General features: G+C 34.2%; 1 protein-coding gene across 9 annotated transcripts in view; it reads left to right on the forward strand.

Moving 5' to 3' along the window:
- Window positions 1-21,882, forward strand: part of ZNF280D (zinc finger protein 280D) — a 123,634-nt gene that overhangs the window by 34,647 nt on the left and 67,105 nt on the right. For all 9 annotated transcript variants that reach the window (XR_008663730.1, XM_055319805.1, XM_055319807.1 and 6 more), the window contains 3 exons: window positions 10,988-11,149; window positions 11,470-11,579; window positions 19,544-19,767. Coding sequence is in view for 8 of the 9 variants with exons in the window: in XM_055319805.1 (XP_055175780.1) it covers window positions 10,988-11,149; window positions 11,470-11,579; window positions 19,544-19,767 (496 nt within the window). In the remaining variant the exon portion in view is untranslated. The remainder of the gene's footprint in view (window positions 1-10,987; window positions 11,150-11,469; window positions 11,580-19,543; window positions 19,768-21,882) is intronic.

The following is a 21,882-nucleotide window of genomic DNA, read 5'->3' on the forward strand; positions in this document are numbered from 1 at the left end:
ACTGATAGAAAGCTGTTCAGTGTAGAAAACAATACAAACCAAAGATGACATGGATAAATAAAGGGTCAGAATTTAAAACTCTTAAATGGGGGTGCCTGAGTGGATTACCAAGTGGCTCAGTAGGTTAAGCATCTGCCTTGGGCTCAGGTTGTGACTCCAAGGTGCTGGGAACAAGCCCTGTATTGGGCTCCCTGCTCAGTGGGGAGTCTGCTTCTCTCTCTCCCTCAGCCCCTCCCCCCAGTTGTGTGCACGTGCTCTCTCTGTTCTCTCAAATCAATAAATAAAATCTTTAAAAATAAGTAAATTAAACTCTTAAATGCAGAGTGATTTTATTTCTTATGTTAAAAAGTTCTTATAGTATGAAACTGTTTCTACTGTCCAGCCTATTATATGCAAATGCTTAATCAAAATACCAGCATTCATTGGTTTTTCAAGTAACTTAAGCATCTCACAAGAATGCTACTGTGATTACACAAATCTTTTCCAAGTACCAATATCAATAATCGTGTCTTGGGGATCCCTGGGTGGCTCAGTGGTTTAGTGCCTGCCTTCAGCCTAGGGTGTGATCCTGGAAACCCAGGATCAAGTCCCACATCAGGCTGCCTGCATGGAGCCTGCTTCTCCCTCTGCCTGTTTCTCTCTCTCTCTCTCTCTCTCTCATGAATAAATAAATAAAATCTTTAAAAAAAATCATATGTCTCGAAGATGGGGAAAAAATCATTTTTATGTTATTTCACAGGATGAACTAATATAACACTCTATTTGGCATGTTTCCCCATACTAAAAAGCTGATGGGTGAATCTATTAGAATAATTTTTTTCCTCTAAAGTAGGTTAAGATATAAAATATTTTGTTAGTAATGATAATAGCTGTCATTTATTGTTGAATGCTTTCTATGTGCCAGGTGTTGTGTGGGTGCTTTTTAAAAGTAAGTTAAGATACAAAATATTTTTTTAGTAATGATAATGGTTGTCATTTTTTTTTGGTTGTCATTTTTTACTAAATACTTTCTATGTGTCAAATATCGTGTTGAATGCTTTAAATATATTATCTTATTTGATCTTAAAACAGCTTTGTGAAATAAGGCATTATAACGTATTTTACAAAAGAGGAAACTGAGGCTCAGAGAACTTAATTAAATAAGCCAAGAATACATAGCTAGACAGTGACAGAACTTGGATTTCAACTTCTACTGTCTGGTTTAAAAGCCTGAAATATTTCTTTTTTTTTTTTTTAAAGATTTTTTTTTAATTTATTTATTCATGAGAGAGAGATAGAGAGAGAGAGGGAGGGAGAGGGAGAGGCAGAGACAGAAGCAGGCTCCATGCTGGGAGCCCGATGTGGGACTCGATCCCGGGACCCCAGGATCATGCCCTGGGCCAAAGGCAGGCGCTGAACCGCTGAGCCACCCAGGGATCCCTAAAAGCCTGAAATATTTCTAATATATTTACTTTGTTGCTTCTATTTTTCATGTATAGTTGAGAAAATTAAAATATGGTGTGCAGTTTTAGGATTCTTATTACCAAGTACAGTTGTGTGTTGTCTTCAAAAAGAACTTTTGCCTGACCTGGGTATAGCCTAAATATTCCTATTTCTCTTGCTAATGCTCTAACTAGGACTAAAATTGTTTAGTTTAAAAGTGTTGGTTTTCAAACTAAAAATTGTTTTTAGGAATAAAATTCCCATGCAAATAAAATTTCATTCAAAATGGTAATAAATAAAATATAAAAGAGTTCCTCTGTCAGAGATAACTAATATATTCCCTAAAATGAGCCCATTAGGCTCCAGGAACATAATTTGGAAACTATTGTACTAACGCCTTCCATTATGAGCCCTTTCATGTGAGTGAATAACGTATTATCATTCAAAATTAGTTTTTCTGCTTTGTACTTTCCATTTTTGTAGTTTTTCCACTTTGAATAAACAGATAATATAACCTAAAGCCATGAGTAGACCACCTCTTTATTAGGTGGAAAAAAACCTAACTTTCCATTAGACATTAAAAAAAAAAATAAAAAGGTTTTAATGGGTCTTTCTAAATTTTTAGAATAAAATAAAATTTCTTTTGTAAACTAGCTCCAGTGCACTTAAAACATTGAAAAGTGATTCATTGGTAGAAACTTAGTTTGGAGTGTTCTCTATGCTTTAATTTTTTCTTTTCTTTTTTACTTGGGATATTTTGATCTGGCTTCTTTCATATTGCTGTTTATATATTCCTTTATTTGAAGCCATATTTAGTACTTTCTTGCATAGAAGATTATTTTACAAATTATTTGAATATGTATATAGTCCATAATAGATGTTTATATAATTTTTTACAACCCTGACTTTTAAAAAATTATTTCTTAATAATTAAATTAATATTTATTATCCTCAAGTTTTTATTTAAATTCCAGTTAGTTAACATACAGTATAATATTAATTTCAGGTGTAGAATTTAGTGATTCAGCACTTACATACAACACTTGGTGCTCTTCACAAGTGTGCTCCTTAATCCACATCATCTAACCCACTCCCCCCCACCCCCCACATACCTCCCTTCTGCTAACCATCAGTTTGTTCTCTCTCCTTAAGTGTCTCTTTCTTGGTTTGCCTCACTTTCTTTTTCTCCCCTACGTTCATTTGTTTTGTTTCTTAAGTTCCACATATGAGTGAAATCATGTGCTATTCATCTTTATTTGATAGACTTATTTCACTTAGCGCAATACTCTCTCATTCCGTCCTTGTCATTGCAAATAGCAAGATTTCATTCTTTTTTTTATGTCTGAGTAATATTCCATTATACAGATATACTACTACTTCTTTATCCACTCATCAGTCGGTGGGCATTTGGGATCTTTCCATAATTTGGAAATTTGTGCATCTATTGTTGACAATGCTGCTGTAAATGTCGGGGTACATGCATCCCTTTGAATCAGTATTTTTATATCCTTTGGGTAAACACCTAGTAATGCAATTTCTGGATGGTAGGGTAGTTCTATTTATAACTTTTTGAGAAACCTTCATACTGTTTTCCAGAGTAGTTGTACCAGTTTTCATTCCCACCAACAGTGTAAGAAGGTTCCCCTGACTCTCTATCCTTGCCAACACCTGTTGTTTCCTGTGGTGTTAATTTTAGCCATTCTGACTGGTTAAGGTGATATCTCATTGTAGTTTTGATTTGTATTTCCCTGATGATCAGTGATGTTGAGCATCTTTTCATGTGTCTGTTAGCTATCTATGTTTGCTTTGGAAAAATGTCCATTCATGTCTTCTATATTTGAAATGGATTATTTGTGTTTTGGGTGTTGAGTTTTATAAGTTACTTTATAGATTTTGGATATTAACCCTGTTTGAATGTCATTTGCAAATATCTTCTCCCATTCCAAAGGTTGTCTTTTAGTTTTGTTGATTGTTTCTTTGCCATGCAGAAGCCTTTTATTTTGATGAACTCCCAATAGCTTATTTTTGCTTTTGTTTCCCTTGTCACAGGAGACATATCTAAAAAGAAGTTGCTATGGCCAATGTCAGAGAGGTTACTGCCTGTTTTCTCCTCTAGGATTTTGATGGCTTCCTGTCTCATATTTAGGTCTTTTATCCAATTTTAATTTATTTTTGTCTATGATATAACAAAGTGGTCTACTTTCATTCTTTGGATGTTGCTGTCCAGTTTTCCCAACACCTTTTTTTGAAGAGATCTTTTTTTCCCATTGCGTATTCTTTCCTGCTTTGTTGAAGATTAATTGACTGTAAAATTATGGGTTCATTTCTGGGTTTTTTATTCTATCCCGTTGATCTGCATGTCTGTTTTTGTGCCCATGCCATATACTGTCTTGATGACTACAGCGTTGTAATATAGCTTGAAATCTGAGATTTTGGTGCCTCTAGTTTTGTTTCTCTTTTTCAAGATTGCTTTGACTGTTTGAGGTGTTTTGTGGTTCCATACAAATTTTAAGATTGTTTGTTCCAGCTCTCTGAAAAATGCTGGAGTATTTATAGGAATTGCATTAAATATATAAATTGCTTTGAGTGGTATAAACATTTTAACTATATTTGTTCTTCCAGCCCATGAGCATAGAATGTGTTTCCATTTCTTGGTGTCCTTTCAGTTTCTTTCATCAGTGTTTTATAGTTTTCAGAGTACATATCTTTTATCTCTTGGTTATATATATTCCAAGATATCTTATGGTTTTGGGTATAATTGTAAATAGGATTGATTCCTTGATTTCTGTATGCTGCTTCATTATTGGTGTATAGAAACGAAGCGGATTTCTGTATGTTGATTTTGTATCCTGCAACTTTACTGAATTCATGTATTAGTTCACACAAGTTTTTGGTAGAGTCTTTCGGATTTTCTTTTATTGTGTCATATGCAAATAATGAAAATTTGACTTCTTTCTTTCCGATTTAGATGCCTTCTATTTCTTTTTGTTGTCTGATTGCTGTAGCTAGGAGTTCCAGTACTATGTTAAATAACAGTGGTGAGAGTGGACATCCTTATCTTGTTCATTTTTTTTTCCTCATCTTGTTCTTGACTGTAGAGGAAAAGCTTTCAGTTTTTCCCCATTGAGGATGATATTAGCTGTGAGCTTTTCATATAAGGCCTTTATGATGTTGAGATATGTCATTTGAGATATGTTGAGATAATGTCCATCCCTACTTTGTTGAGGATTTTTATCATGAATGGGTGTTGTACTTTGTCGAATGCTTTTTCTGCATCTATTGAGAGAATCATATGGTTCTTATCCTTTCTTATATTAATGTGATGTATCACATTGATTTGGAAATCTTGAATCACCCTTGCAGCCCAGGGATAAATCCCATTTGATTGTGGTATATGATTCTTTAATGTACTGTTGGATTTGATTTGCTAGTATCATATTGAGAATTTTTACATCCATGTACATTAGGGATATTGGCCTGTAGTTCCTTTTTAGTGGAGTCTTTTTCCTCAAAGAATGAATTTGGAAGTTTTCTTTCCATTTCTATTTTTTTGCAATAGTTTGAGAGGAACAGGTGTTAACTCTTCCTTAAATGTTTTGTAGAATTCCCCTTTGAGGCTATCTGTTCCTGTACTTTTATTTGTTGGGAACTTTTTGATTACTGATTCAGTTTCTTTCCTGGGTTATTGATCTGTTCAAGTTTTCTATTTCTTCGTGTTTCAGTTTTGGTAGTTTATATGTTTCTAGGAATTTATCCATTTCTTCCAGGTTGTCCCATTTGTTAGCATGTAGTTTTTCTTAATATTCTCTGATAATTGTACTTCTGTGGTGCTGGTTGTAATTTCTCCTCTCCTGTTTATGTTTATGATTTTATTTCTTTATATTTAGGTCCTTTTTTTGGTAAGTCTGGCTAGGGGCTTATCAATTTTATTGAATTTTTTTTTTCAAAGAACCGGCTACTAGTTTCATTGATCTATTTCTTTAAGTTTCTTTATCATTTATTTCTGCTCTAATCTTTATTCTTTCCCTTCTTCTACTGACTGTAGGTTTCATTTGTTGTTCTTTTTCTTCTTTAGGTGTAAGATTAGGGTGTTTGAAATTTTTCTTGCTTCTTTAAGGTAGGCTTATATTGTTAAATACTCCTTCTTATGACCATTTTTGCTGCATTCCAAAGCTTTTGGACCATTGTGTTTTCATTTTCATTTGTTTCCATGTATTTTTTAATTTCTTCTTTGATTTCCTGGTTGACCCATTCTTTAGTAGCATTTTGTTTAATAATATGAGTGTTTGTGTTTGTGTTTGTGTTTGTGGTCTTCCCAAATTTTCTCTTGTGGTTGACTTCAAGTTTCATAGTGTTGTGATCATAAAATAGACGTGGTAGGATCTCAGTCTTCTTAAGGCCTGATTTGTGACCTAGTATGTGATCTGTTGTGGAGAATGTCCCTAGCACATTTGAAAAGAATGTGTATTCTGCTGCTTTCGGATGGGATGTTCTGAATATATTTGTTAAGTCCATCTGTTCCAGTGTGTCATTCAGAACCATTGTTTCCTGGTTGATTTTTTGGTGAGATGATCTGTCCATTGATGTAAGTGGGATGTTAAAGTCCTCTACTATTATTTTATTATCCATGAGTGTCTTTAATTTTGTTATTAATTGCTTTACATTTTTGGGTGCTTCCATATTGGGGACATAAATATTTATAATTATTAGATCTTATTGGATAGATTCTTTTATTATAATAGCGTGCCCAGGGCAGCCTGGGTGGCTCAGTGGTTTGGCGCCGCCTTCAGCCCAGGGTGTGATCCTGGAGACCCGGGATCAAGTACCACGTCGAGCATGGAGCCTGCTTCTCCCTCTGCCTGTGTCTCTGCCTCTCTCTCTCTCCTCTCTGTGTATTCTCATGAATAAATAAATTTTTAAAAAATCTTTATATTAGCGTGCCCTTCTTCACCTCTTTTTCCAGTCTTTGGTTTAAAATCTAGTTGTCTGATACAAGTATTGCTCCTCCAGCTTCCTTTTTGATGTCCATTTGCATGATAAATATTTTTCCATCCCGTCACTATCAATCTTCAGGAGTCTCTTGTAGGCAACATATAGTAGGGCCTTTTTTTTTTTTTTAAATCCATTCTGATATCCTGTGTCTTTTGATTGGAGCATTTAGTCCATTTACATTCAGCATAATTATTGATGGGTATGTATTTAGTGCCATTTTATTACTTGATTTTTCATTGTTTCTGGAGATTTTCTCTGTTTCTTTCTTCTCTCTGTCACTTTTTGTCTTTCCTTTCCACTTAAGAGTTCCCTTTAATATTTCTTGCATGGCTCGTGCAGTGGTCATGAGCTCTTTTTGTTTGTCTGGGAAACCCTTTATCTCTCCTATTCTGAGTTATAGCCTTGCTGGATAGAGTATTCTTGGCTACATATTTTTCCCATTCAAGACTTTCTTCTGACTTGCTTAGTTTCTGTGGAGAGATCTGCAGCTAGCTTTATGGGGTCTACCCTTTTTAAGTTAGGGACTTTTTTTTTGGCTTGATGCTTTTAGGATTTTTTTTTATGATTGTATTTTGCAAATTTAACTACAGTACGTCTTGGTGTTGGCCTGCTTTTGCTGAGTTTGATAGGAATCTTTTGTGCTTCCTGGATGTAGATCTTTGTTTCCTTTTCTGGATTAGGGAATTTTTCAGCTATTATTTCCTCAAAAAAAATTTCTGTCCCTTTTTCTCTCCCTCTTTCTTGTGGGACTCCTATAATATGAGTATAATTATATTTGATGGAGTCACTGAGTTCCTTACATCTGTTCTCATTATGCATAATTCTTCTCTTTCTTTTGTTCAACTGCATTATTTTCTGTAGTTCTAGATTCTATATCACTTATTCATTTCTCTGCTTTGTCCATCCTTGTGTTCTTTGCATCCAGTCTGTTTCAAATCTCTGTTATTGTATTTTTCATTTCTGATTGTTTTTTAACTGTTTTATCTCTGTGGTAAGGGCCTCCCTGAAGTCCTCCATTTTTTTTCTCAAGCCCAGCAAGTATCCTATGATTGTTACTTTAAATTCTCCATCAGGCATGTTACTTATATCTATTTTGATTAGATCTCTGGATACAACTTTTTGTTGGTTCATTTGGGATGGATTTTTCCACCATGGCATTTTGTCTAACTCTGTCTTCTTCTGTGAGTTAAAAAGGCCTGTTTTGTTTCCTGCTCCTGAGACTAATGGCTTTATGAAGAAGGGGTCATGTAGTGTTCAGAGCCTGGTGTTTCAGGGAGTATTTCTGGTGTGTGCTGCATGGATTTTGGTGCTGTTGTTGACTTCTCTATCCCTCAGTCCAGTCGTATGCAGGGGCTCTCCTTGCCTGCAGTGGGCAGTGTTTGGACCTTGGCCAGAATGTGGCGAGTTTTAACTAGGTGTGCTCTGGTCTGCTCACTAAATGAGACCTGATGCTACTGAAGTCTTGCAGAACTTTCTGGTTGGGAGATGTCCTTTGTGCAGGGGTTTCTGCTGGTCATCTGGGGAAGGGACCCACTGTGCTGGGACTGTGGTTCACTTGCCCAGAATAGCAGTGCCTTGAGTGCAGGGTGGTGGGACTTGGTATAAGCAGGTTAGACGCTAATGTAGGTACTGTGGCATTTACTGCAGATGATTTATGCTGCAGGGTAGGGAGAGAGAAATGGCACCAGCCTACTCCTTTGTCCCCAGAGAGGGGCCTTTGTACTGGCTGCTCTTAGGGAAGGACTCCCAGAAGAGCAATTGAATAATTTTCCTTTGCGTACCCCATGTGTTTTTTGAATTGCCATTTTCATGCTGTCTGTCTCTTGGTTGTTGCCTGCCTAGAGCAGCACAGTGCACTTTGGGCTCTATCCCAGCCAGCCCTGCTGACTTTTAAAACTATAGTCTTTAGAGATGTGGTATGGGTGGGGACCAGCGTTGGTCTTCTGGTGGAGTGTCTCACTGCTCTGGGACTGATGCAAGTTTGATTGCAGAGGTCACTTGAGCCAGAACACAGGGTTGTGGGACTTGGAGCAAGCAGGCTAGGCAACCAGTGTCGGGCTAAGCTTCCCTTAGCAGGTGGCTCTGCTCCTATGCTGAGGGGCTGGGGAGTGGCTCTTTTTTCCCTGGAGAGGTGTCTCTGCAAACACCACCTGTCACAGATATGCTCTAAGGAGAGTGAACAATCTCCCTGCTGTGTGCCTTAGGCATGCCTCAAATGCCATCTGTCCCTAGGGTTGTTTGCCTGCTTTTTTCCAGGAGTAGGGCCGTGCCCTACGGGGTCTGTCCCAGCCAAGCCCAACTGACCTTTAAAATTCCAGTCTTCAAATCCTACTTGTTGCAAAAAGTCATGAAAATCAGCCCTTCTCATTTTCCCAGCCAGTAGCTTTGGGGAGTTGTTTTCCTTGTGCCTCTCTCAGCCACTAGGGCTCCCTCCCCTCTGCAGCACCCATGATCCATTTCTTAAACCATGTCTCCATACTTTCTACCTTCATGGATGTGGCTTCTTATCTTCCTTTATTTGTGGAGTTTGTTCTGTCAGTCCTGAGGTTGATTTGTTGGGTAGTCAGAATGTTTTAATAGTTATCTAGCTGTGATCAAGGGATGAGAGGAGCCTAGGATCCTCCTACTATGCTGCCATGCTAGCTCCCTCCCCACAAAATTAATTTTAAAAAGTTCAAGTATAGGGTTCTTGGATGGCTCAGTTGATTAAGTGTCTGACTCTTCACTTTGGCTCAGGTCATGATCTCAGGGTTGTGAGATAGAGCCCTACATCGGGCTTCATGCTGGATGTGAAGCCTGCTTAAGATACTCTCTCTCCCTCTCCCTTTTCCCCCCGCCCCTGCCAAAAAAGAAAGAAGAATTAAAAATAATTATTTAATAGTGATTAATATTAGTTTCAGGTGTGTAATATAATGATCCAACAATTCTTACATTACTCAGTGCTTATCACAAATTTATTTTTATTTTTATTAGATTCTTTTTTTATTCATGAGAGACAGAGACAGAGGCAGAGACATAGGCAGAGGGAGAAGCAGGCTCCTTGCAGGGAGCCCAAAGTGGGACTCAATCCCCGGACCCTGTGATCATGCCCTGAGCCAGAGGCAGATGCTCAACCACTGAGCCACCAAAGCATCTCATAATAAGTTTGTTTTTAATTCCCTTTACCTATTTCACTCATTTTCCCACCCACCTTCCCTTTGGCAACCACCAGTTTGTTCTCTGTATTTAAGTGTTTGGTTTTTTCTTACCAAAAGAGTTGTTACACCTTCTTGATCCATTCGTGTTATTACAAATGGCAAGATTTCATTCTTTTTTATTCCATTTACTTATATATGAAATCTTTATCCATTCATGTATTGGTGGACACTTGGGTTACTTCCATATCTTGGCTATTGTAAATAATGCTGCAATAAATACATCTTTTAGTGTTTTTGTATTCTTGGAGTAACTACCCAGTAGTGGAATTACTGGATAATGTGGTAATTCTATTTTTAATATTTTGAGGAATTTCTATACTGTTTTCCACAGTGGCTGCACTGGCTTGCATTGCTACCAACAATGGATGAGGGTTCCTTTTTCTCCACATTCTCATCAACATTTGTTATTTCTTGTCTTTCTGAGTTTAGCCATTCTGACAGGTGTGAAATGATACCTCATTGTGCTTTTGATTTGCATTTTGCTTATAATAAGTGATGTTGAGCATCTTTTCATGCATTTGTTGACCATCTCTATGTCTTTGGAGAAATGTCTGTTCATGTCTTCTGCCCATTTTTAATTGCATTATTTGGGTTTTTGTTTTTGGTGTTGAGTTGTATAAGTTCTTTATATATTTTAGATACTAACTCCCTCTTAGATATATCATTTGGCAGTATCTTTTCCCATTCTGTAGATTACCTTTTTGTTTTGTTGATGGTTTCCTTCGCTGTGCAAAGTCTTTAATTTTGATATAGTCCCAATAGTTTAATTTTGCTTTTGTTTCCCTTGCCAAAGGAGACATATCGAGAAAAGTTTCTGTGGCTGATACCGAAGAGATTACTGCCTGTGTTTTCTTCAAGAAATTTTATGGCTTCAGATTTCACATATAAGTCTTTAATCCATTTTGAGTTTATTTTTCTGTAAGATAGTGGTCCAGTTTCATTCTTTTGTATGTTGGTGTCCAATTTTCCCAACATCATTTGTTGAAGATTCTTCTTCTCATTTTATAGTCTTGCCTCTTTTGTTGTAGATTCATTGACCATGTAATTGTGGGTTTATTTCTGGGCTCTCTATTCTGCTGTATTGATCTGTGTGTCTATTTTTGTCCAGTACCATACAGTTTTGATTACTACAGCTTTGTAGTATACTTGAAATCTGAGATTGTGATACTCTAGTTTTATTATTCTTTTTCAGGATTGATATTTGGTATACCTTTGACATTCGATCACATCAATTTGTATCACTATTTATTATCATTTGAGTGATAGGATAATTCAATTGTATTGCATTTAATTTAGCTCCAAAGTAATTTTACTTTGTTATAAGTAATGTGCTAAAGTGTTTAAAAATATTTTTCCCACTATTTAATTCATTGTAGGTATGAATGAAAGTTCGTTTTTATCAAAACGTCCTTCTACTTCTGAAGTAAACAGTGTTAATCCAAAAAAGCCGAAGCCCAGTGATGGATTAAATTCTTCAGCTGTTTTTCCTTCAGTTAAATCTCTTTCAGTGACATCTCCTCAGGCCATGTCATCAAAAGGTAAATGTGAAAGGTGGCATATAAAAAAAAGAAATTATAGGGGCACCTAGATGTCTCAGTCACTTAAGCATCCAACTCTTAATTTCGGCTCAGGTGGTGATCTGAGGGCTGTGAAATTGAGCCACATCCAGCTCTGTGCTGGGCATGGAGTCTTCTTAATATTCTATCTCTCTCCCTTTGCACCCCTCTCTGAAATAAAAGAAATTATAGTATTTATACATAAGTTTTAGAAGTTGTAGTAAATTTACAAACTGTTAGCAGTGATTATTTAAAGTTATAAAGTGATAGATTTTGAATTATATGTTTTGAATTTATTTTAGGTACAAATACCTCATCAAATCAATCTAAAAATGGAACACCTTTTCCAAGAGCTTGTCCAAAATGCAATATACATTTTAATCTTTTGGATCCTTTGAAAAATCACATGAAGGTAAAATTTTTTTCAAAATTTAATTTTAAAGAGATTTGCAAATCCCCCCAAATATTGATTTATAGTAAATAATGCTTTGTGCAGATATTTAGGCTAAAAAACTTTTCATGGTGGTATTTCCACATAACTTAGGCAAAGGTTTATATTCATAATGATTATTTTCATATAAGATTTAAAAATTTCCTCTGAATCATCAAGTTTTTAGAATTAAGTTTATATAGATTATATGTTTATTGTATTCTAATTTTAAATGAAAATAAGGTATTAATCAGAATACTTTAGTAGATTCGATATGCTTCAAACTTTTTTTTTTAAAGGCATTTTTATATTTTCTTCAGCTACCTTATTTTTATGTCCATGGTAATGTATGCATATCACATTACACAATGAGAATCTGAATTTTACATTTAATTTTCAACACTCAGACTTAAGCCCCAAATGATGGAGCATTTCGTATGTAATAATTATCTTAACTCTGTTCAGATACAGTTTGAGTAATTGTCATAAATTATTCCAGGTTTTTTGTTGGAATATAAAGCTCTTGAAATTAGATTTTAAGAAATTTTCAGGTGCCTCTGGGTGGCTCAGTCTTTTAAACATCTGAATCTTGATTTCCGGCTCTGGTCATGATCTCAGGATGATGAGACCGAGACTGGTGTCGAGCCCAGGGTTGGGTTCCACATCCAATGTGGAGCTTGCTTAAGAGTCTCTTCCTCTTCTACCCCTCCTCCCTCTCCCTCTCTCTAAAAAAAAAAAAAAAAGAAAAAAAGAAATTTTCAAAGTACAAATGAAATATGAGGTATAGGTAACATTTCACTTGAAATATTTTAGTATATATTACAGTATCCTACTGTGATCTAAGGAAAGATAACCTGTATTCTCTTTGCATGCCCAGTATGGATGGCAGGAAGGGGGAAAGAGAAAGAAAAAAGTCCACATAGGCTGTATGAAGAAAGAAAGGAAGGAGGGGTGCCTTTGTGGCTCAGAACCCAGTCTGCTTGGGACTCTCTTTTCCTCTTCCTCTGCCCCCCTCTCCACACTCACTTTCTGTCTCTCTCCCTTCTCTTTAAAATAAATAAATCTTAAAAAAAAAATACATTCCACAGAAAAAGTAGAAAAGAATAAAGGAACTCTCTTAGAATTTCAAATACAATATCTTTATTCACATACAAAGCTGTATTTGGTGTGTCACTACTTCCAGCTCCCAGAATGCAGTCCCTGATAATTGCACTTTGTGCTTTCTTCTTGTATGAAAATTAACCTGTACAGGGCTTTCACTTTTTTAATCTGTGTGATGTTTTGATGAGATACCTGATTATTTTTATGGTTTGCCTTTTGGATGGAGAGAAAAAAGAAAGGGCTAAATTCTCTAATTTTTAATTATTTGAATAGGTAATACAGCGATATTCAAAATAAAAAAGTTAACAAAGGCATACAAATGAAAAATCATAATTGTGTCTCTTATTTGCCTGGTTTCCAGAATGACTGTCAAAGAAAATGATTTTTATTAGTTGTTTTTTTATTTTCCCCACTATTCTTTCTGCGTTTACAGGTAAAAGGGTATGTTCTTATTTCTTTTCTGTTTTGTATACAGTTTATAGTAAGTTAAATCTCTAAGACATATTTTTGAAGTAAATATAATATGAATAATCTACGTGTGCTTATATCATAAAGAGTTGTGACAGAATAGTCACCAGCTCTAGAACAAGTTTAAAGCTGTGTTTTGAACTGCATTCTAGGGACGCCTGGGTGGCTCAGTGGTTGAGAGTCTGCCTCCGGCTCTTGGTGTGATCCCGGGGTCCGGGATTGAGTATCATATCGGGCTCCCTGTGTGGAGCCTGCTTCTCCTCCCTGTGTCCCTGCCTCACTCTCTCTCTCTGTCTCTCTCTCTGTGTCTTTCATGAATAAATAAATGAAATCTTTTAAAAAACTGCATTCTAGTTTATGCATTTTGTATATCAGTTGAAGTTTTAGTATGACAACAGTGATATCCATTTTGGAAAAATCTGATTTTTTGATTCTTAAGAAATGAATTTTTGCTGTTATTATAGATAGATGACTATACCACAGAATTAATATTTTCTTTCAGTACAGAATATCTAAAACATAAAGCAAATATCCTATAATAATAATAACAATTTATTTATCTGAGACTATGTGTCAGACTACTAAGCTTTAAATACATTATTTCATTTAATCTTTAGAAAGTTCTTTGAGACCGACATATTTTTCATTGTTTTATAGCCAGTTTATTTAAAGACATAACTGGCATTCAAACTTCTAATGGTAAAAACCCAAGTTCTAACAAATTTTTCCTTTTTTAGTGTATAGGTTATATAATTTACATGGAAACTTGAAAATAGGTAAATAATTTCTTAAGATATGGAATTTGGTATTTATCAACCAGATCTAGCATATTAATTGCATTGTTTAGATATCTATATTTTTATTTATTTTGTTGTCTATTTAATCTTACATTGTTTGAGAAATACCACCTCCCAATCTGGTTCTTATTAATAATTTATTGCAGTTCTGTCTTAAGATTGTTGCTGTTTGCGATATAGAAGAATCTCTTATAGTTGTATTGTGTATAGTTGCAAATGTGTCCTTTAGCATTTTTATAAATGTTCTTTTTGTCTTAATGTTAATGACTTTTAGGCTTACAACCCTTGTTTTCTTATGGTTTCCATTTGCCTAATATATTACTGGTGTATCCTTTTCTTTTCAACCCTTTTGAATCACATCATGCCCCTTGGTTTGAGCAGAGTTGATTTTTCCTTTGTGAGTCTATATGAAAATCTCTTTTGGCAGTTGGGTTAAACTTATTTATATTTGTTGACATGATGATAGGTTTATTTGGTCTTGGTTCTGTCACAATTTTTTATCTTTTTTTTTTTTAAGTCTCACTATTTGGTTGCTTTGTATGTCTGTAGCTTGGGTTTTTAGAGAAGCTGTATTTTTATTCTCCTGTTTATCCTTCTAATTTTAATGCTAATATAATTCTAGTAGTCTTGTATTCCTTTGGCCGTTCTCTAATATTAAAATTGGTTAAAGTAGCATTAAATTTTCTATTCTTAACCCACCCATTCTTACCTTCTCTTTTCCTACCTGATTTTAATCAATATTATCTTTCTGTGTGTTTACTTTTGTGCTTTTAAAACTGCGTATACCTATACTACTTCATTTGGTAGCTCTAAATGATATTCTTTGATGTACTGCTAGTATATGTGAATCAGTTTGTGAACTTTCTCAACCTTATGTTTATTATCTTTTTATGCCCTTCTAGTTTTTATTTGTTGGTTGTATTATTTTTTCATTGTTAGGTCATAAAACATTTGCATTTGATTTACTTGACATTATTTCTGTATTTGTTTTAATCCTTTTTCACAGTAAATATATTCAGTGTTGATTACCAGTGTGTTTCTCATGGCTTCTTTAGTTATGTCTTACTTGGCTGAAGTTCATTTTCTAGTAATTTCCTCAAGAAGGGCCTTGAAACAGCATTTTTTGAGTTATTTTCATGTTCAAAACAATTGGACTATATTCCATTCTTAAAAGACGGTTTTGCCAGGTATAAAGTAATTGGATCCTACTTTGAGGATCTTATTTGTGATGCTTCTGACTTACAGTATTGAATATTGCTTTGAGAAATCTAGGATAAGCCTAAATTATTTTGCCTTTTATAAATGATTTGATCTTTCTGTCTGGCTGTCCATAGGATTCTTTATTTTGGAAGACTGATAATTTTATAATGATCTGACTTGGTGTTGGGGATTTGGTCAATCTTCTCTGATATGTAACATGTTCTTTCTGCTTGTATGATTGTGTTTTCCTTTATTTTAGTGGAGTTTTCTTGATTCATATTTTAAAGTATTAATCCACACAATTGTTTTGTCTTTTGAGGAGAGGGGAGAATGTTATCCAGTATGCATTCATTTGATGTCCTTTGTGTGACACATCTATCATTTTCTTTCTAATTCTTTTAACACTTAAGTTTTTTAAATTTCCCTTTCTCATTATCATCCTCTCCTTCACTTTATTTTCTAATGCCTGTTCACTACTGTTCTCCTTTCTTTTTTCTTTTCTTTTTTGCTGTTATCCTTTCTAATTTGTCTTTATCTCTCTGATTTCTCTACTTTTCCCTCAATTTTGCCATTCCTTTTTTGTCTTGTCATCTCTTCTTACTTTGTGATTTTCCAAATAGACACAATTACTTCATTAAGTTTTTAAAATTTCTAGCAAATATTTCGGTCACTGTTTTCATCTACAACTGCTTCATGGTGTTTTTGTCAGAATTTTACATTTTCCTCCTTTTATCCTAAAGTATTTTTGTTTAGATGTAAGTTTTAATCATAGTAAAGAATAAGTTGGATTTTCTTGGGCTAGCTCTTTTGTACAAGCCTCCTTTTAGGAAGTGTAGGTTGCCAGGATAATCTCACATCCTGCTAACTAGCTTATATAACTCTTTGCTGGGCAGGTGGCTTCCTGCAAATGTGACTTTTGTGTCTGATTTTATATGTAGCATTGCCTTATCTGCTTCTCTGTACCAAATGAAGTATGGGGACTTCTGCCATCCTTCTGCACGTTTTTGTAAACAAAGTACATAGCTTTGCAGTTTAGGATGTGTCTTTCACCTTTAGAATGCAAATTTTTGCTGACACTTTCTAAGATGTTACTGTTGGGTCCTTTTGACTTCTCTGATCTACTTCCAGCTACATGTCTTCTCTCTGATCTTGGCTGCTTTGGGTAGTGCTCATATGTTGTAGAGTCTGTGGATTTTATCTGGCTCTTAGTTTCAATGAAAATAAAATTTTTAGAATTTGGTTGTTGTGGCTTTGGAAGAGTCCCAGGAAAAGAGGAAAATGTTGACTTATGTAGGATGATAATATGGGAACTTCTATTTTACTACTTAAAAATAGCATCCCACCTTCTTTGTTCTAAAAAAATCTAACCTAAATTTTTAGGTGCTAATAAAGCAGTAGGACATGGTTTCTCTACTGGGAGGAGTGAATATGAAAATGGGGTTTAGCTGGTAATTGCTATTTGTCTAATTATAGTATATAGCATTATTTAATATTTGCAAAATGGTTATCTCAGGAAAATAAGGGATAACCCAGGGCTACAGTGAAAAGCTAGAACCAAAAGAGTTTTAGGATTAAATAAAAGATGACCAGTAGGTTTTGAACCGTAGCTCAATGTGCCATCCATAGCTTTCTCTATCCTTCTACAAAACCTTCAGTCTAAACCTAGTTGTCGTTTCTTAAGTTGCTTTCTTGCCTTTTGGCTATTTTCTTTGAGATTCTGCGTTTCTCTCAACTACTAAGTTTCCTGAATTAGGTTGTCCTTCTTGGTTTTCAGTGGTTTATCATTCATCTGTCTTATAGGGATTTGAAACATTGCTTAAAAGATACTGTGAATAATAGCATTGTGTGTCAACTATACTAAAAAAAAAAAAAAAAAAAAAAAAAGAAAAGAAAAAAAAAGAGGGATGCCCCGTCCGTGGCTCAGCAGTTGAGTGTCTGCCTTTAGCCCAGGGCATGATCCCGGAGTCCCAGGATCGAGTCCCACATTGGGCTCCCTGCAGGGAGCCTGCTTCTCCCTCTGCCTATGTCTCTGCCTCTCTCTCTATGTCTCTCATGAATAAATAAATAAAAATCTTAAAAAAAAAAGAAAAGGATACTTTGAGATTTGTATATTTATTTTTAAAACCTGTTCCTATCTTTTTTATTTTAAAAAAAGAAAATGAAAAAACAGCAAGAAGTTGATCATCTGTTATGTGTATTATAATTTATGAGCATTTAAGGTAACTTTAACTTTTATAGATGTACCAAATTAGATGTTTCTGAAAAATATAGCCTTGCAGCACACTCTGCTATGGACTGCTTAGATTATTTTGTAGATTTCAGAAAAGAATCCAAGTCTCAAATATGACTCAATAACTTCTACAGTTTGAAAACCAGATTTAATATTTGAATATATGTGATTGTTCACATTTCTAATAGGGACACTTACATCATTTTTGTGCATTATAATTTTTCTCATTGCTGTTTGAGATAACTTCTATGGTAAAATTGCAGATAAGGTCAGGGATTTTGTCTATCAAAATGATACTACTGATATACATCATTTGTAGTAAGACATGTATTTTGAGTTATTTTTCTGATAGTGTTGATGGATTTACTCTGAACCATACTTTTCTCCACTTATCCTTAGAGTCAAAACCAGTATGTTTTAAAAGGAACTTAGCCTTATAATAGTCCTTAGAAATAGTTGACTTTCCTAAGGTTGAGCTTTTAAATATTACATGTGTCCTAAGAAATATCTAGAAACATATAGAGCAAAACCTTTCTCATTTCCCTCTTTTTGTTATAATTTCATTTCAACTTTATTCTGCATGGTTGACCTCAGAGGATAATGTAGTCTAGGGATCTAATGTATTTAACCTAATTTAGCTTATTGATGCAACCTTAACTCCTAAACACAAATTATGTCACCATTTGTGGGCCCATTTTAATTAGTATTTTTTACCATTTTAATTAGTATTTTTTCCCCTTTCTTTTAGATCTAGTTTAGATTTTTACCTTGGTGTTATTTCCTTAAAGATTTCCAAATTGACAAGTGAACAAACTAAAAGCGCTGAAATGTTAAAGGTCTGTCTTGGATCAAAGACCTAGCTTCCCATGTGATGCAGAACATTTTACCAATGATCAAATATTTCATTGTGGCAAGAGAGGACATGGATATATCTGAGAAATGGAAGAGAGTTCTGTTAGAGTTTCAAACTATTTAATGGTGTTACTTATTTACTAAGTAACATATTTAGGAAGAGTTTAAGCCAGTTGGTATATGTTGTAAAAGAATTACCTGGGTGTCTTGTTGAAAAAGATTTCTGGGTGCTGTATTGAGATACATTGTAGTTATGGGTATGAAGTGGGCCCAGGAATTAGCATTTTGACAAGTATTTCTGGTTTTTCTAGTGCAGGTCTTCTTTGGACTGGCCTTTGAGAAGAAAAACTACCTTAGAGAAATTCTTCAGCTGAAAATTATGTACCATAAATGAATTAGTTATATCTTACTGAAAAAAAAGAGCTCATGTATGAAAGTATTCCACTTTAGAACCAGTTTATGTGACATCTTGACTTTATTCATGAGGAACTAAATTTCCCCTTTAAATATTTAAGCATTCTAGATTTCAAGGTGTAAGTGTAGAATTTTTCAAGATGTTACTAATGCCTCTCCCCCCCCCCACACACACACACATGTTTTCTACACCTTGTGTCTGGGCAATGGCAAGTTGTGCTCAATTTTTAGTTCTAACTAGATATTATGAAATTTCGTATTTCACCTGATAATTAAACATATACATTATGACATGTAAAACTACATTTCCTTTCTGTGCTCTATCCTGACATAGATGTGAAATGAATAAATTTTAGTTCAGTTAAACATTTAAGTTATTATTCAGTAATTATGTCTGAAAAGATAAATTGCAAGGAAAAACTGTTAGATCAATAGCCAAGTCCTAGTTCTAAGATTATTCTTTTAAAAATTTTTGTGGTGGGATCCCTGGGTGGCGCAGCGGTTTAGCGCCTGCCTTTGGCCCAGGGCGTGATCCTGGAGACCCGGGATCGAATCCCACATCCGGCTCCTGGTGCACGGAGCCTGCTTCTCCCTCTGCCTATGTCTCCGCCTCTCTCTCTCTCTCTCTCAATGTGTGACTATCATAAATAAATAAATAATTTAAAAAAAATAAAATAAAAAATTTTTGTGGTGTTCTTAAGATGATAGGTGTTTATTGTTATTTAGAGTGTGAGTGTGTACCACAAACTTTTGGATTAATATTTTTCCAGACATACTACCAAGCATAGTTTTACATGGTCTGACTTTAGCTGTAAACATAGAATTATTTTGTTGGTATCTAATTTTTTAAGCGATAAATAAGACTTTTGTTTTTTCTCTTTCAGTACTGTTGTCCAGACATGATAAATAACTTTTTAGGACTGGCTAAAACAGAATTTTCAAGTACAGTAAATAAAAATAAGACTGTTGACTCAGAGAAAGGAAAATTGATTATGTTAGTTAATGACTTTTATTATGGAAAACATGAAGGAGATGTCCAGGAAGAACAGAAGACTCACACAACTTTTAAATGCTTCAGTTGCTTGAAAATTCTTAAAAATAATATTAGGTATGTAAATACTTATTTTTATTTCTGTTTGAAAATTGGATAAATGTTGTATCTTTATTTTGTATTTTTTCTTTGCCATTTGGGATAAACAATTTTAATACTTTCTACGAAGGACAAAGGCAGACTGTCCTGTTGAAAAACTTTGTTCTTTCTTGTAATTAAGAGTTGATTCTTGAATATAATTAGTTTTATTTCTCTAAGATAACTTAAGAAAGGACAAACTTTATTTCAAATAAGGCAAAATTAACTAATTCTCCTACATTATCACATTTAAGAATTTTCATGAGATCATTTTCATTTTTAGCTGCATTTGAATTTTTTCTTCATTTCATAAGAGGAACCACTTTAGTAAGTACAGTTTGACCTCCTCCATACTAATCTTATTTAATGCTCAGGTCTTTTAATTCGGATTTATAAATTTTAGAACATTTACCTTGCAGGAAAAGTGATACTCTTTAGAGAAGTACCAGTTCTAGGAAACATTTCTGCTTTGATTTTAAAATTTAACCCCTTTAAAAATTAGAAATTTAATTTCCGGTGGAATTTTGAATTTTATACATCTGTGTTTTAAATTTCAGGAACTTTGTTATCTTTGAGTTACATATTAGTAGGTGTCATCCTATAAATGAGTATGTAACAAGAACAGAGTAACAAGACATATTGATTGATATTTTTATTGGTTATGTAGGTTGGTATTTATATTAGTTAAGATTGTTTTTACCCCCATTTTATTATAAAAATGTTCAGACATTGAGCAAAGTTTTAAAAATTCTACATGCTTGTCACCTTGATTCTACCACTAACATTTTACTATGCTTGCTTCATCATATAATCTGTTTATTTTTCCTTCAAACTATTTTTGTTCTTATGCATTTCAAAGTAAGTTGCAGACATCAGTATACTTTCTTTAGATGAGGGTGTTGTGTGTGTGTTTGTACAAACATATATATATATATGCCTTTTTATATTTACCCTTGATAACTTTGTAAATAGCATTCTTAGGCACCTGTAGGTTACTTCTGGACCCAGTATATAGCCCATTTTCCTGTGAGTTCTTGGGTCCAAAAAGAAGAATATAGGAAAACCCTGAAATACATTGTGATATACTTCTATAACAATTATTAAAGCTTTGTTTATTGTGGTGCTTTATAGTTTCCGAATTCTTTCACATATGTTATTTCATGTGAGTCTTCACATTTCTTTATCTCCTTTAATTAAACTTTAACAGGCATCAGTAGTTAATAGTTTGTTAGTAGGAATATTGTACTTTGTGGTATAAAACTGAAACAATATTACAGTAGAACTCTGTCATCTATTTCCATATTATTGCCATTTTAATAGCAAAATATACCAGAAAAATCACGTTAGTAAACAGGATGAAAGCATAGAAATATGTTTCACTGACTTATTAGTTCCTTGATATACTTAAATATTATGTGTATATTAGAAATTATTCAACAATAGCTTTTGGCTTTTCCTTTGAGATTAGCCCACTTAATATTAAACACATAAAAATTAAAAATTCATTTTTTTGTTATTGTTTCAGAAAACTACTTAACATATTTTTAGAATACTTGACTATTTCAAACTTTAAAACAAACAACATTTATAACAGCCAGGAATTGAGCACTTTTTGAAATACTGATTGTTTAGGAAACGTAACCTTAATGGTAAACACTTTGTAGTCAAAGAAGTTATGTATGTTATATATGTAAAATAATATTTTATCTTAACAGTAAAAACTGGGGAGACAAATTGATGTTTGTAGAGAATGGTAGGAAAACTGATAGCTATAGATTTTTACTTTTTGCCTTGTCAACATATTGTGATATTTTTTTTTCTACAGTGTCACCAAAAACAGGTTTATTTTATTCTGCAAACATCCTTGTAAGAAGTTTGCTTTTATGTATCCCTCATTTCCATCCATTAGTTTAAGTAGCTTGACTTCCCAATAGGGGCTCATATAATAATTTTGAGAAAGCTTGCTAGTTAGGAGACTATTTTATATAGATACACTTTAATTGCTTAAAGTTGTGAGCTAAAAGTTTAATGGCTCATGACCTTTTCTTTTCCTAGCCAAGACTAGGATTTTCTCTAGGTGTTTGTAGAGCTGGT

The sequence above is a fragment of the Nyctereutes procyonoides genome, unplaced genomic scaffold, assembly GCF_905146905.1.
Source record: "Nyctereutes procyonoides isolate TBG_1078 unplaced genomic scaffold, NYPRO_anot_genome, whole genome shotgun sequence".
NCBI lineage: Eukaryota > Metazoa > Chordata > Mammalia > Carnivora > Canidae > Nyctereutes > Nyctereutes procyonoides.